Below are 16,874 nucleotides of genomic sequence, written 5' to 3'. Positions count from 1 at the left end.
GGATGTGGAGGAAGGGGCTCAGGACAAGGGATTGGGGCAGAGAAGGGGTGCAGAGTGTAAGAGGGGGCTCAGGGAAGGGGGTTGGGGTACAGGAGGGGTGCGGAGTGCAGGACAGGGCTCAGGGAAGGGAGTTGGGGTGCATGGGGTGCAGGGTGCAGCAGGGAGCTCAGGGCAGGTGGTTGGAATGCACAGGAGTGCAGAAAGGGGCTCAGGGCAGGGAGTTGGGTGCAGGAGGGGTGCGAGGTACAGGCAGAGGGCTTAGGGCAGGAAGTTGGGGGGCGGGGGGCAGGAGGGGTTTGAGCTCCAGCCCGGTGCCGCTTACCTAAAGTGGCTCCGGGGTGGCAGTGGCGCACACCAGGGCCAAGGCAGGCTCCCTGCATGCCTGCCCTGTCCCCAAATCACTCCAGGAAGTGCTGCGGCCCCTGGGGGGGGGGGGCAGAGGGCTCTGCGTGCGCACATGGAGCCCTTTGCCTCCCGGCCCGGGGGCTGCTTCTGAGAGCAGCGCCGGGCCCGCAGCACCACCAGGGGTAATCCCGCGGGCCGGATCCAAAGCTCTGAAGGGCCGGATCCGGCCCGCGGGCCATAGTTTGCCCATCCCTGGTCTAGGTAAACAAGTACTGCTGAGCAGATGGACTTTATGAAGATGTGCTTCCCTGGGATTAGCCTTCTGAACACTAAGAAGGTTAATTTCTCTCTCTCTTTGGGCTTGTGTGTTAGCTCCTCACCCTGACAGGCTCACATCTGAGGCAATATGTAGTTAGTCTAGGACCCGGAGTGTTCATCGTCTTCTCCCATTATTCATTATGAGACCCAGTAAATTGAACAAAGCTTCCATACTGCTTGGGTAACCCAGTCCAGAGACTGTGTGAGAGTAAACCTGTTGTCGAAATAAGTAATTATATAAGATCCTTTCAATGGAGGGCTGACTGTGAACACTCTCAGGCAGACTAAATGCAGAAGTGCTGAACTGGAAATATCAGCAAGCCAATGCAAACCTTGTGTACTTCTGATGGGAAGGAAAGTAGGTGATGTGTAAGCAGGAATCGTCAAGTCTGGGAAATATTCCTGATCCATTGCTAGCTGAAAGATTCCATTTTAATCCTCTGAGGTTTTATGAAATTGTTCACCCACTTCCAAATCCTAAAATAAAAAGGTCTGATATCTCCTTCTCTGAGGCCACAAAGAATGTGGAATAAATCCATCAAAATCTGTTTGCCTGGGCCTGGGAACACTGTTCCCAACCCTGAAAACTGTTACACAGTTTACAGAGAAAGAAAAGGAAGATCATTGTTCTGGGGAGGGGAAGAAGCAGGAGGATATTAAGAGGACACCCACAGGAGACTATGGAAAAAGACCCAGGAATTCAAAAAGATAACTTCCCACTGGGATTAAGCAAAACTCCTTAGGCAGAGTCCATGGAGGGAAAAAGTTTACTGTCTGAAACCTTTGCTCTTCTACTTAGGGGCTCAGGAGAATAGCTTGGGTTTACTTCCAGGTACAGAAACAAAAGAAACGGGCACCCCTTTTCCCAAAAACTTGAACTATGCTTATGCTTGTCAGGGAACCTCCTGACTACAAACGGGTAACGTTTTCCTGCGGAAAAGGATTTAGGCTTAGTTTCAAAGAAGTCAACATTCGAAGTTTAAATTTATTGCCTGACAGGTCAGGGAGGGTTGAATCCAGGTTTTCTTCCAAAAAACCCTTTTCAAAGGGAAAAGCTATCATAACGAGCTGGGATGAGGCCCCGCCCCTTTTCACTGATCAATCTCTACAGTTTAATAAGTCACTAAGGACTGGCTGGTTTGGGAAAGCCTAAGATGGTCCTGGTCAATATCTTTCAGTTTATAACAAGATGAAGTTTCCTGTTCCTCTCTTCCCAGCGGAGTATTTACAAATGAACCCCCCAATCCAAATCTATCCAGGATTCTTGGGTAGTTTCTTTTCTTAACTCCTTTCTAGGAAGGCAGGAACTGGCAGCTATCAAATAACTAACCTGGATGCACAAGATATTCAGAATAAACAGGTGCTAGAAACAGTGAGGCACTCAAATAGAATATTTCTAGAGACAGACTCCCTTTTCTTATCCAAAGTATCCTTTAAACTGATGCAGGTACGTCTACGGTACAATTAAAAACCCATGACTGACCCGTGCCAGCTGACTCAGGCTAAGGGGCTGTTTAACTGCAGTGTAGACTTTGGGCCTGGGCTGCAGCCTCCCTGTGCATTAGCCCCAGGGCTTCAGTGACAGGAGGGAAAAGGATCAAGATCCACAGAGGGCCTGCTGGGGAGGAGGGGAGCAAATCATTTGTACGAGCTCCCAGCACTCTCATGAACTTCTGCAGGTCTGAACTGCAAATCAGGTGAAGAGCCTTTCTGCCTCACACCTACCCGAACTGGCACAACTGTGCGCAGGATTGGTCGTACCAGTGTGGAGTCAACATATGTAGGAATAACAAGTGAATGTGCCCCTTACCACTACATAACAGAGGTTCACGATTTTCCCCCAAATAGTCTTTTCTATGGGAGGAAATCCACCAGTTGTGCTATAGCACACTGCTTTGATCTCTCTTCTGAATAACACAGCTACATAAGAGACTTTTGTTAATCATATTGACTATATTTTATGTGAAAAATCCACACCCCTGAGCGACACAGTTAAATCAACCTGGCCCCCAGTTTAGACAGTGCTGGGTTGACCGGAGCCCTCACTACTGCTCGGGGAGATGGAGTACCTACGCCAGCAGGAGAATCCCTCCCGTTGGCTTAGGGAGTGTCTTCACCGAAGCGCTCCAGCAGCCCTGCTGCAGCGTTGTAAGGATAGACAAGCCCCGAATGACGGAAGAGCTTGGGGGCCAGTGTCTCCTGACTAGACACAAACACACACACACATTGGCACAGGCGCTAAGGAGCCCGCTCCCAGAACAACAGCCCCTTGGGAAGGCAATGGGAGCCAGATGCCACAGACAGACAGAATCCTTACTGAGGGCTGGATCCCACTCCCACTGCAATCAGGGGAAAGACACTCACTGACCTCAAGGGGAGTTGGAGCACTCCCAAGTACAAGTCCTAGCATGCAGATTGTTTCCAAGATATAGTAGCCTGGGTTCAGACTTTCCTAAACAAAGGCTGTTATGACAGGGCCTTTGTGAGCAATTCCCTTGCAGACCAGATACTGTGTAAATAAAAGGATTCCAGGAAGGACCATAAAAGCTACTGCATAGTTTGCCAAATCACTTGAGTTCACATATCATTCAGATGCCAAAGGCCTCCTAAGACTATTATCCATACATGGCACTATATATATCATTCTTTCAGCTTAGCCCTGTGGAGCCTAAAACACTCATCCAAAGTTACAGTTTTGAATTGTGAATTACTAATCCTAACTTTAAAGTACACTTAATTTCCATGTGACTTTTGAGGCAATATTTAGCTCTTTCTTTTCTGGTTGACCAATCAGGTTCCTTTAAAATATTTACAACTTATTTATGTAAAAGCTTAATTACACTTTTATTTGCTCTTTTTGCACTCCATTTGTCATTTTTGCTTGATATCAGATTAAAAAACCCAACTCAGATGACTGGTAAAGACCCTTACAGAAATCATACTGTACCTAATATAATATTTTCAACTCAAATTGCACAAGAATACTCAATCTGAATATATTTTAAAACTAATTTACTATTTGCATTATTCATAAACAACAAAAAGCTTCTATGGTTTTTAAAGTATTTTTGGGTCAAATTTATCAGTCATGTAATGGTGGAGTAAGCTGCATTTTGGCTGAGAAAATAAAGGCACATGGTAAAGTGTAATGTAGTTACATTAAAAAGAGAGCTTTTTTTTCTTATACCCTATTAATAGCTTTTCCCGCTGCCTTCAGCCTGCTTTTTTGGAGTGTAAGTTATTCATTTTGTACACCAGGTGGGCCAATTTCTGCCCTTATTTAATTTAGATTTGTATCACTTTATTATCTCCATTTACTGCAGTGGAGCTACTCCAGATTTAAATCAGAGTGAGAGCAAAATTTGGCCTACTGAATGCCACATAAGTGCAAGATACACTATCTTGCTTCTTGAATCCAGTCTATGATCAAGATCTATTTTATGTCACTTTTAGACTTTCATGGGGGGGTTGTACCTGAATGTAGTCCCAAGAATCATATGTCATAGCAATAGTGCAAAGAACTTCTCTTTGAAAAATTACTGAAGCTACATTATAATAATACTTTGCTTTCATATAGAACTTTTCATCTGCCGATCTCAAAGCCCTTTACAAAGAATGGTGATTTAGTTCAACAATGTCCATATCAGACACAAACAATAAAGTACAAACACAAATGACACACTAGGAGGGGGTCTAGTTTTTGGATCAGTGGTGTATATATTGTGTTAGTCATTCCCTTTTTTCATTACCTACGTGTAGGCCCCAGTCCTGCTACTATTAAAAAGTTAATGAAAGTTTTGTTGTTGGTTTCAGTGCAAACAGGACCATGCCCATAATATTATTCCAAATAATTTGGGCTAACAGAATCTTTTTTTCTCCCTGGGGACTACAGGAGTGTCTAAAATACCCTAGAGTCCACCTGTGATTCTAATTTTTACTAACCTCCGTTCTCAAATGCAGGGACAACTATGTCAAAGCATTTTAGTCTCCAAGATATAGTTGTCTGATTTCAGCCTTTTCTCAAACAAAGCTTACTGTGACTATTGTATCTGTCAAACTGTGATAAATTATGAGAGCTGATTATTGTATTTTAATGCAAACTATTGTTGACTAAGGGCATCAAACTTTGAAACCAATTAACAACAAACTGTGATCCTAGGGGTTGAAGACCAATAATTTATCTGTGAGCAACCTAGCCACTCAAATCCCTTGCATTTATTTTTTCCAGGCTTTCAATTTTGATTAATAACATAACAAAAAACATGCAAGACTGAACAGTATGAACCAAAGCTATATTTTTGGACCTACTGACATGCAAGTCCTAATTTAATAAAATAAAAAGAAAAGCAGGAGTGGTGTTTCACTATCTGCACATTAGGATTTCTAAAAGCAATATATGGAATATTTCTTATAAGATGGGATGAGAAGAGTTATTATTGTAATTTTAACATCTCTCTAGGACACACAGCATGAGAGCCCTCCTGTGAGACACCTTTGCTTTGGAAAAAACTAAATAATCAGATTGTTCAGGCTTTTCTTGGCTACACATTTATAATACAGCAATATAAACTCAGTTAAGAAGTTTGCAGGAAACACTGCACACAGCAATCTATTTACTAATTTTTTTGTTATGAAAATGTAGTAGTATTTAAATGTTAAGAATTCGAGCCAGGTCACAAAATAACTTGCCTTTTTTGGATAGATTTTTATATGCCAAATATATAGAAACATGTAAACTGGTTAGTAGAGAAGCAAATCTATATTTACCAAAAAGAGTTATAGACGCTTCTAATCTAATTAGAAAGCACTTGTTACAATGAAACTTTCATAAAATGCTGATCTAATCAAGAAACCAGCATTTTGGGGACAAACTGTCATTAAAATAACACTTTTAAAACAAATTAGAAAAGTAATGCTTCCATAATGCAGAATCTTATCTGTAAGGCTTTTGTAATTTTATGCTACTAATATTGTAATTACAGTATATTCCCTCGCCAGTTATACAATTTACAGGTGTACTCCTTTGATAGGGTTTTGACATTAAATTTATATGGGCTCCTGAGGTACAAGCCGTAAACATAAACAGATATTCTGCCGAGTCTGTCATTTGAACATTTATTATTTATCTGCTTATTTCCTGAAAAAAAACCCCACCACTGGCATTGTGTATACCCAGCAAAATGCATTTGTAAAATATGTAGTGTATAGGAATCAGAAAAATGTGAAAAATCATGCATGCATGTTCTTTCTATGTTACTTACATTAATCACAGAGGTAAGGGGAACAGAACAAAGAGACACAGAAAGATAACATACGACGGTGACCTGAAACAATTATACAGGCTGGCACCCAACTATCAGAGTGATGGAAATGTTAGTACATACAGTAGACAGTGAAGGGCAGACCAGTAACTTTATTCTAATAATACATTATTATTCTAATAGCTTTATTCTGAAGTATAGGCATAAATGAATCACAAATCTGCTATGACCTTTCTAGAATTTCTAATATGCAATCTTTCTTGCATTAGAAATCTGTGCAAACGGGGAAGATATAACTTCCAATGTATTTCCACACATTATAAAGTAAAGGAATTTATTGGGAATATTTATACTCTACCAGTAAAAAGTACAAATCTGTACAAAATCTTGTGTGCTCAGCTTTACTACAGAAGATTTTTTTTACTTATAATTATAATTATTTTGCACTTACATTTTGTACAAACACATTTCAGGCATTTTAGTTTGTGTGCAACTAAATGTTGTGGACATCAAAACTTCCCTGGCTTTTTAACAATTTCAGGTTTGGCTGTAACTAAGATAAACGTACTTAGGTGCAACTTTTTTCTTTCAAAAAGGGGCAAACTGGATTATAGCAAATAACCTTTAAGATAATTAACTGACAATGCTGCAACTAGCATAAAATCTTCCTTCAGGCGACCCCTAATTTAAGTATTACTGGCACAAAGTGGAGACAGATTGTGCATCACCACCGCAATATTTACATAGCAGAAACCCACAGAGCAGGAAACGTGAGACTCAATGATGCACTAAATTAGGAACAATCATATTCGAGTGTTAATTTGCTTTCCACTCTATCCAAATCTCAGGTCCAGAAATTGGTACAAATACATAGAAAACGTTCCCACTTTTAATTATTAAGAGCCACATTTGGCAAACAGTTATGCACATAAGTAACTTTATTCACACGTGTAAGCAGTTGCAGAATCGGACCCCCGTAACTAAAGATATTTTATCAGATTTTTTTTTAAATAAAGAATTTCAAATCTATTTATTTCTTCCCACAAGTAATACCAAAGCAAGCAGGATGTATTTTTTTCTTCCATGCTACACTTGTCCTTTGATTGCAAATTATTTTCATATGACAATACCATCATGATTTCTATGAAATAATTTAAGAGTATTTTTAATTCCCTAAGCAGCAAATAATTTTATTTAAAGGATAAAAGTTAAGATAGGCAAGAAAATAAAGAAAGTGAATTTATAAATGCATTTGAGAAGTTCCATATTTATTGTGAATATTCTAGCTGTATTCTACCCTGGCATACATTTTGCTAATAAAACCATATGTTACTGTATACTTTTTATTGTAAAAACAAACACTCCCCACTACATGCTTCAATTTTTCTCAAATTTAAATATTATTCTAACTGGTATTCTATATGTGGCATAAAAAAATATTTACCTTTCCTAATTGCTGATGGTCTTCAAAAGCAGAAATCAGTTCTTGTGCCCACTTTATTTTTTCAGGGCTTGGAGAGAACTGTTCCTGGACAACAGCAATTTGGTTAGGGTGAATCACCTGCTTACCTACAAAGAAGATTAATAACACTAGAATCATGCATCAACAAACAGATGTTCAACAAAATGTTCCAACCACTTGAGGCTCTTAAATGCCTCATAGACTTTATGTTAAATAACTAATTATTTGACTAGATTTCTTGTATTATTAAACTGAACAACAATCTTTTGCTAGATACTATATGAACAAATATAACTAAAACAGAAGTTGTATTTGTTATCATTCAAAAATTACAATTCTTTCTATCCATTTCAATCAATACATCTTCCTTTTGTCATTACAGGTGTAAGTGTGAGACAAATCTTGTCAATAACAATTAAAGTATAATATCTTTACATTCTAGCTGTATAAATAATAGCATCAGAAATTGACAATTACTGTTTTATTGAAAAATTAAACAACCTGAAAATGATATTTAAACAACAAAAAGCTACATTTCATTGACAGCTTTTTTAAATTCTACAAAAGGATTAGTCCCTAAATTTCCATAATTTGTTTAGCAACTAAAAATATTCAAAATTCTTCCCTCCCCATAATTATTAGTTAGTTACTGCTAGTGCATAATACTTTTCTTTTTGTTATTTGTTATATTAATGAACTTAAAAGGTACTCTCTAGGCTTAGATAGGCATCTTTTTATCCTTTCTTGCATAAATACATATAATATAATAAAAAAAATTAAATGTTGCCTGTTAATTTTAGTATAGATTTTCACATATGCTTGCTGAGTCAGGTATTCAGTTTCAATTCATACTGTATATGCTTAAATTAAATAATGCCTATATTATTTGTTTTACATTTTTCAAAATAGCATTTTACATTCTTAATTTTTTCCAAATAAATTTTCACATGGTGGTGTGATTTTGCATGGTTTTTTATTTAAATTAATTTTAAAATGTTCATTTTAAAGAAATTGTACTGGAATATCCCTGTTTACTGAAATGTTCATGGAGGAGACTTTAATTTTCCTTTACATCAAATAATAATAGTTACAAATTAGGGAACTGATCCTGCAAACCCTTAGTCAAATGAATAGTCTTTCCTCACAGAAGTGGTCCCATGTTACTCACATGCACAGAACCACTCAAGATTGGACTCTCTCACGTGAGTAAGGGCTTCTCAGTCAGACTACCTGTGTGCATAAAGACTATTCATGGTCCCAAACCTGTGTCAGGCTCTGCTAGTGCAGACCCCCACACCATCTGGTATCCAACTGATCCAATGGGACTCTGAATGAGTGCCGAGGTCCATGCTAGTGGATCTCAGTGGAGGATCAGGGCACGTGTAAGTAAAAGTTTGTGGTTTTGGGTCCTAACTGTGTTTTTTCCACGTAGAAAAGCTATTTTTTAAAATTCCCATTTAAACTAAAAGTTGGATACGTTGTATATAAATACATTATTTCATGTAATAATTCGTATGTATTACTATGGAAATTAAGCATTCATTTGTAAATGATTTAACAATTAGAAAAAATATTTGCAATCATCAGCAACACAATATAAAATTTAGTGGTACATAAAAATAAATTTGTGAACCAATTTAGCTGAAGACATATTTTATAAACAAGAAAAAATTGTGCAGAATTATCACATTTGTAAGAAGAATTTGCCATAGAAGTTCAATTTGATTTTATTTCTTGTTACACAATCCTTTATTTACAATCCTCAGGGAATCCATATATTCAGATTCTGATATTCCACTCCACTAGAGAAAAAAATAATTTAAAATAATAGTTTAAAATTTAAAGACTATTTTGTTGGAAAGAAATTAAGTGAACAGAAAATTTCTTTTGCTAATGTATTTAATTGTAATTGTGTTTAAAGATAATTTTTAATGAAATCAAAAGATAGCAATAAGTGAGTAAATTATTATTATTATTGGTTTTAATTTGCTTTATTTTTAACAGCTAAACTGGTAATTCTGAAATTGAAGATTGTGTACATAATTCATAGTAATGCCTACAAAGCTTAATTTTCAGGAAAAAATATTTTCATTATGTATGTAAAACTATAACAAAGGCTTAAATTACAATTTAAAAAAATCAAAAGCTGCATATAAATTATTTTTTAAAAGGCAACTGCATTTCTGTATTAAAATTAGGCTTTTAAAATGCATTTATAGTAAAAATCTGCAATTTGTGCCATTGTGCCATTGGTGAACAGATTATAGAAGATATAATGTAACATTTGATTTATGGCCTAAGTTGCCTTTTGTCACATCTTATGTATCCAAACAACTGTATAATAGAGTTTAATGCCATGCAGGAATGAAGCAAATATTTTAAACTGAACTGTTGTTATTGACGAGTTACTGAGAGGGTGCAAAATTGGAAGACATTAAAATTTATGACCATGAAATCCTTTTTACAGTACCACTTGATATATTGTGCTTTAAATCAATACCTGTCAAGTCTTTAGGTAACTGTATGATGGTGTCATTTTTGTCTTCTACAAAAGACTGCAAAAAGAGAGAGGAAAACCTATAGTGTTTCATATTTATATCTAGCTTCTCAGCATGTAGCACTGGAGTAGTATAATGACTAAGTCAGCTGTTAAAGCTTTATTCCAAGGTTTACTTATTTTTGGATATAAACATTCCTAAAGCTGACGACCATTTATACAGACAACGCATTGATTTAAAGTCCATATTTTATGGTACTGTAAAACATATGCTGCTGTAAAAGTAAACCTATTTTTAAAATAATCTACAGTGGCTAAATGATGATTGAAAACATTCAGTACATATATGCACATTTATTGCAGAGACAATGTCTAGTTTAAAAGAAAATGAGAAGAATATGTAGATACTATGGTGGCGATGGTCAGATAAGCATTTAAATAAATAGAAAAAAACATTTTTATTGAATAATTATATATTTATGAGATGTGCACACTATTTAAATTTCAATAAACATATTTTGATTACTTTACATTAAAGGTTACAATTCACTGCAGGGCTATGTATATACAACTTCGTTAAGTATTCTGGAGTTGCATCAGTTTAGGAAGACAGCAAATTTGACCCTATGAGTCCCAAATAAATACTGTATCTATTTTCTGTGTATCTTGCCAATTAATTGATTAATCATTACTTTAGCTGTGTAAAAGATTTAGCTCATTTTAGTCACACCTGTTGTCTTCAGTGGCACTAGTTGTGAGTAAAACTAGCAGGATTTGACCCAAAAAACTTTAAAATACATGAGAAATAAGTATTCAGAACTTCTATTAACATAACATTATGATTTTATTACCACACTAGAAAGCTGTATGAAATAAGGGGGTCTTTAAGCAAAAATGATCCACAGCTTTCTGCCCAGTGGAAGATCATGGTTTATGACTTCACATCTGATTGGACTATTTATCAGATTATATGCTGGGACATTCTATTTTTTGAGATTTCCTGATTCTAGCCATGAAGAGACACAGGGAAAAGGTAAAGGATGCGAGTTCATGTTAATGAGCTCAGCCCCTTCTGCAGATCTTTAAATCTAATATAGAAAGGCCAAAGACCTTCCATGGCTCAGTTAGGAATTAACTTCCCCTGACACCCCGAATTGTCAGATGTAGCCTTTCTACTTATGCCATATCTGAGTCTTACAACTTCAGTTGTAACGATATGCAGCTAGTTACTGCCAACTCCACTGTTATCTCTCCAAAACCCCACCATACTGATGTCAGATGACTTCCTATACACGATCAGTTGGACCCAAATGTCAGCAAGGTTAGTGATGGCAAAATTTTTCTAATTTACACACCTGAATAAAATGGCCCAGTTTTCAAAGATGTTTAGCACCTGCAACTGTAATGGACTTCAACAGGAGCTGCAGATGCTCAAGACCTTTAAAAACCAAGTTATTTTACTGAGGTGCCTAAATGAGAAAATATTGGCCTGTGTATCTTAGCCATCAGCAGGTGATGAAGTCAAAGAGCCCTGTCATATTCCTATTGACTTGAGCAGGAATAGGATTGGGCCCTGAAAGTCCACAGGGACATAAATAATATTCCACAGCTCTGGCACAATAATGATTTTGTCTCTGAATCTCGATTCAGATTTTGCAAGTACTGTACCAAGGTTCAACAAAGAATAGGGCAGAATCTGTGCTCAAGAGAGTCCAGAATTACTATTAATCCAATGAAAGATAGGGCGGGTGAGGCAATATTTTTGATTGGCCCAACTTCTGCTGGAGAGAGAGACCAGCTTTTGAGTTTACACAGAGCTCTTCTTCAGACATTCTATGCTGTTTTTAACAGCCAAGTGTGAAACATTTAGACTAACTTTAATTTTTCATTTGATGTTTTTGTTCAGATAATGAAAGTACTTTGAAGTGCCATGTGCCATTACTTTTACTTTGAAAAGTGTCATCTCTTGTTATATCACTACCTCAGGATATATTCTTTCAATAAAGAATAGCTAACACATATGCAACTGTCTTGAGTCTAATTTGAATTATAATTTTTGAGATAAATCATTTAAAGTGTTAGCACTGATTTCTAGAATTCTATAATGTATAGCAAATGGTACATTTCTATTGCAAAAGCACCATCTTTTGGTTGCTACGATGTCTTGCTGGTGATAGTGAGTGATGCGGTATACCAATTACTGGATAACCGTCAGTGTCACAGGACTCTGTTGCAAGGAGCCTGTTGGTCTTGCCGTCTGCCAGTACCTGTAGGCGTCACCAGGTGCACAAGCACTTACTGGGAGAGGAGCCAGAATATGGAAAATCAAATCAAATCAAACAACATGACAATAACTTTCATATATGAATTAGCATATCGGGGAGGAGATCCACTCTTTCACCATATAAATAAATAAACTAATTAAAAATATTAGCCACTGTTTAAAAATACAAAAAAGTAATAAAAAAATAAACGGTTCATCCCAAAGCACAGTATCACATCTCACATCTCACTGTCTGTCAGGAAGAATCACATACTGTACATCTTATACCCAGGCTTCCATTACAAAAATAGTGATATCCTTGATGTGATTTTGGAAAAGCAGCCTATGATTTTGCAGTCTGAATTTTTTATCTGAAATTTTAAAAGCATAAGTAATTGGGGACACATTTGACAGCACTGACTGATCAACAACTGATCTGTGAACACAAACTAGTTTGCAGTCTAAGTGATATAAAATGTGCCTATATTTTGTAAAGAAAATGCATAATTTTTGTAGACAATGTCACATAACCATACCAGTGAATCCCATTAGGGCACCCTCTCTTGACTGCCTACGGAGCCCATCTTCATCTTGGAAATCAATGTACACAAGGTCTATAGCTTGTAGGCCGAAAGCCTTTGCTGTGACAATAATTTTTTGCCTGGCGTACAGAATATCATGAGTTTCTTTACTACTTGTAGCACCTAAGAAAACAATGAATAGAAAGAAGTTAACTTTGTTTTTTAAATCTTCTCATTTGAAACTTTTTTAACATAAAATAAAATTTCTTTATGTTCTCATTTACATCATTAAAAAAAAAAACCCAGAAAATAATTGAGGGATACAAAGGTTAACTGACCAAGTGTTGTAAAGAGATAATTTAAATAGTTTAGTTGGGCAAATATTAATCTTATCCAGAAAAAAAATTTTTCTTCATGCCTTAGTTTCTGAAATTTAGGGTACGATTTGGTTCAAATAATAGATCCTGAGATTGAAGTCAATGGGAGTGTTGGCTGAGGAAGGGCTGCAGGAATCCACCTTCAGTACTTCTATTACTTATTGTAATGGCACTGAAAAGCGTTACAACAAGAGAAGCATTATACAGATGGATATACTGTGTACAAGGAAATGGTTAAAAACCTCACACTGAGAACAGAATTGCACTTTCCTTGGTTGCGATTCTTGTCACAACCGATGTCCTTAGCCAAATGTTTAAGCTTTAGTACTTGGATTGGAAAATTTGAAAAATTATAGCAGATGACTTTTGAGAGGGGCCAAACGCATTCACAAGAATTCATGAGTCCACCGTCTATCAGATAAAAACATTCTCACATGAATCCTGGTGTGAAAAAATAATAATCTGTTCTCTTTTTCTTAGGGTCACTGTTCAGACATAGATGATCAATTTGCATAGAATAATTTGTTGTTAATTGTTACATTAGAATATGTATATACTTCATTAAGAAATGGATACTTCTGAACTGTACTTGTTGCCTTTAAGGAGTTTATAGCTGAATCAGATTAAAAAGAGGCTTTTAGCAGATAATGTCGCCGTTAAGCAAATAATTTACAAAAGGGATTTTGAAATATTTCTGGCTTTGGCGAAATAGCATTATCAATGTACCACAAGTCTACGAGGAGATATGACTGTTTTGACCTGGGAAGTGTTTATAAGGCATTTATTAAAGGAAAACTTAACAAGGATGTATTGTGAATGATATCAAAATACAGTTCACTGTAAATAATGTTAACAGACACATGAACATTTGACTTGAAAGATGGTTCTTAAGAGACTATACAGATAGTTATTCATATGAATATTACAGTTTAAAATAAGCTTAGTGATTCAACAGGTTAATTTTTTATTTTACCTACAGCGTGATGAGAATAGGAAAAAGACAGTGTTTTGTAAGTCATCATTTTATCAAGCTCTGAATTTCAAAATGCCAATGACATAATTTACATTAATAAAAAATTATGCAGAAAGATGGGAAAATGTACCAATACAAGTAAGTGCAGAATCATGTTTAGAGTTCTTTAGTCATTGCAGTCAGGACAAGTGGATAAAAGACCATCAGTATTCTCACTACAAACGTCATACATTAACATTGATATTAAACAAATAGGTCAGAACCTATGCTGGCTCGAAAATCCTCTCCTCCAAAGACTACTGCATCCAAATGAAGGCCAACTTGGGATCCTATGCTTAATGTTTCTTCACAGGCTGCCTTCAAATAAGAACACAACATGAATTTCTACTGGAATGCAGGGATGACAGACATGTTATACCAACTCATCTTATTATTAAAATCTGGAAATCTTTCAGCTAAAATTGTTCCAACTAAACAAGGTACTATCACTATTGTACTGCACAGAATGTCTTAAAATGACTCATAGCAAAATCTAAAACAATACATGTGCATATGAATATATACACTGTAGCTACTGCATGCAATCCTGGATTTCCTACTCTTTTTTCCCTTCAAATATGAATGAACTTACCATAATGCCATGGATACTACTGTGATTGGCACTTCAGAAATACATGTAATTACAGTAAACTAAGTACTTATTAAATACTGTCCAAAATAAGCACATGCACTTTACCTCAATAGTTTATGCTTTGGCATGTAATGATTTTGCATCAGAAACAAAGATCAGAATATCTTTTATTAAATAAATAATAGCTGGAGGTTTCAACATGTTGTGGATTCCTTCCCAGAAGAATTCCTTACTGGAGAATTTAAAATCTTTAATACTGTCAAATACAACTAAAAGATAGGTACAGGAAGTCAAAAATGCAACAAGTAGTGCAGAAGTATTTGAATGTAAAAACAAGCAGCACTTAAAGGTATTATATATAAAGAAATGCATGTCAACATTATTACTATTTTATATAAGATTTTGATATTAATAGTCTTGAAACATACGGTATGCCTAGGGAGACAGATGTAATTACAAATTGTACTACTGGGCATCCATATGGGAGAGCTGGTGGGATAAGAAATTATTACTATTATTATTATTATACAGTATACTTTAAGCTGCAACTCTACTGCCAACATCAAGAACTACAGTATTTATTATGAATTTTACTACAAAATATCCCAGTGAAAAAAATCTAAAAAATTTTAAATTTAAAATGAAATCGCTCCCTGGGTACTGACAATGAACATGAATGTTCCAAGATATATTTAAGGTATGCAGTAAGAATAAATATTTTTGCTATATATACACATACAGAGAATGAGGCCTCTCAACAGTTCTCGAAACACCTCAAATATACAAGTCTTGAATTACTCTGAAACTTTTCTCTGAAGCTTTAGGAGAAGAATATTGCATTTCCAGTGACTGCATTTGATTTTCCATTTCATGATCATTGGTATCTGTTCCCTGTAGAAACACAGTCTGGATATTGAGACTGGGGGCCATTTGTATTTCATGAGCATCAGGTCAGTAAATATATAAAAAATATTTAGGAAGATTTAGAAACAATCTTTATACAAGGCAGAAAAAAATATAATTTGAACTTAAGTGAACCTGTGAATAAAAAATTCACATTGTTCAGATGTTGCTTAGTTTAGAACTTCAGCTACACTTCTAAGCACAGAACACACCTATGAACACAAATATGAAAAACTATTATTTGTTCTCAGAGCTATAATATGAAATTTGGAAGTATGTTATGAAGAGGATCCATTATAAAAACACCATAGTATTATTACTGAAATGATGAAAAGATTATTTATAACAGGGTTATACAAAGTCAACTATGCCAGTTACTAAATAGTCAATTTTACTACAACAATTCGAGCTCTTCAGATCATTTCAAAGCATATCTCCATATTTGAAAACACATTAAATGTAAAAATAAAACAAAAATTACTGAATAGGGTTTTATTATATGGTCTGTATGTTTTATCTGGAATTGGCATTTCACAGACATATTTTGGGATTTTGTCAAGGCCTTTACATAATTACATGAGAAATAAAAATACAAACTTTTTAGGGGACTGTAATTCCTTTATTTTCACCTCTCCTATTTAGATGAATTTCTTATTTAAAGGACATAAACTATTTAACTTATATCTAGGTTGCTGATAGAATAAAATATTAACTCTTCACCACATCAAGGTTCCTTACCTTAAAATTGAGCAACCCCATTGCAGTTTCCACAAAAGGGATTAAATTCATTGGTTCTACAAGTGTTCGGCCTTTTAAGTGATGTAAAAATTTGTCTGAAAACTAAAACCAGAACAATATTATAAGGGACCAGAGAAAAATTAATTTACAAATATCCACATGTACATGCACCTTTTCAGATCTTTCACCTGACTGCAATGACAAACCAAACAAAACCAGAACTGTAATAAAAAACCCTCAAGCTTTTAAGCAGGTCTGTTTTGAGGCCTACAATTCTGAATTGCATCATTACCGTATATTTTGAAATTTAAAAGTTTAATTGTAAAAATATTTGCTTAACACCTATCGCCCTAATGTAGTTAAATGCAAATCATCAGGCTCTTAAAAACAATGAAGTATTGATATACCTGACGTCCTGTTTTGTTTCATGTCTAATACTAACATCACTGTAACTGTTCCACAGCTTTCTAAGTGGCATCCGTATTATTCATTACGGCACCGTTACTCTTTGTTCAGTAGGCTTTTCTTCATAATTTTTAGCTTACCTAGGAAGGCCTTAAAAAGGAAGTTTAATTCTTTGAAGAC

The 16,874-nt window shown here is 35.7% G+C and overlaps 1 protein-coding gene across 3 annotated transcripts in view; it reads right to left on the bottom strand.

Annotated features, from left to right (window-relative positions):
• CLYBL (citramalyl-CoA lyase) overlaps nt 1–16,874 on the bottom strand; it is a 247,583-nt gene that overhangs the window by 11,337 nt on the left and 219,372 nt on the right. For 2 of the 3 annotated variants that reach the window (XM_039532103.1, XM_039532109.1), the window contains exons 4-7: nt 16,290–16,391; nt 14,281–14,374; nt 12,683–12,850; nt 7,369–7,493 (exon numbers count right to left, since the gene is read on the bottom strand). In XM_039532103.1, the coding sequence (XP_039388037.1) occupies nt 7,369–7,493; nt 12,683–12,850; nt 14,281–14,374; nt 16,290–16,391 (489 nt within the window). Of the gene's footprint in view, nt 1–7,368; nt 7,494–9,874; nt 9,942–12,682; nt 12,851–14,280; nt 14,375–16,289; nt 16,392–16,874 lie in introns of those variants that run through there. The other variant, XM_039532118.1, reaches the window with a different exon arrangement.

Source organism: Mauremys reevesii, linkage group 1 (assembly GCF_016161935.1).
Source record: "Mauremys reevesii isolate NIE-2019 linkage group 1, ASM1616193v1, whole genome shotgun sequence".
NCBI classification, from domain to species: domain Eukaryota; kingdom Metazoa; phylum Chordata; order Testudines; family Geoemydidae; genus Mauremys; species Mauremys reevesii.
The sequence above is the reverse complement of the archived record's forward strand: the minus strand, read 5'-3'. Positions and strand labels throughout refer to the sequence as shown.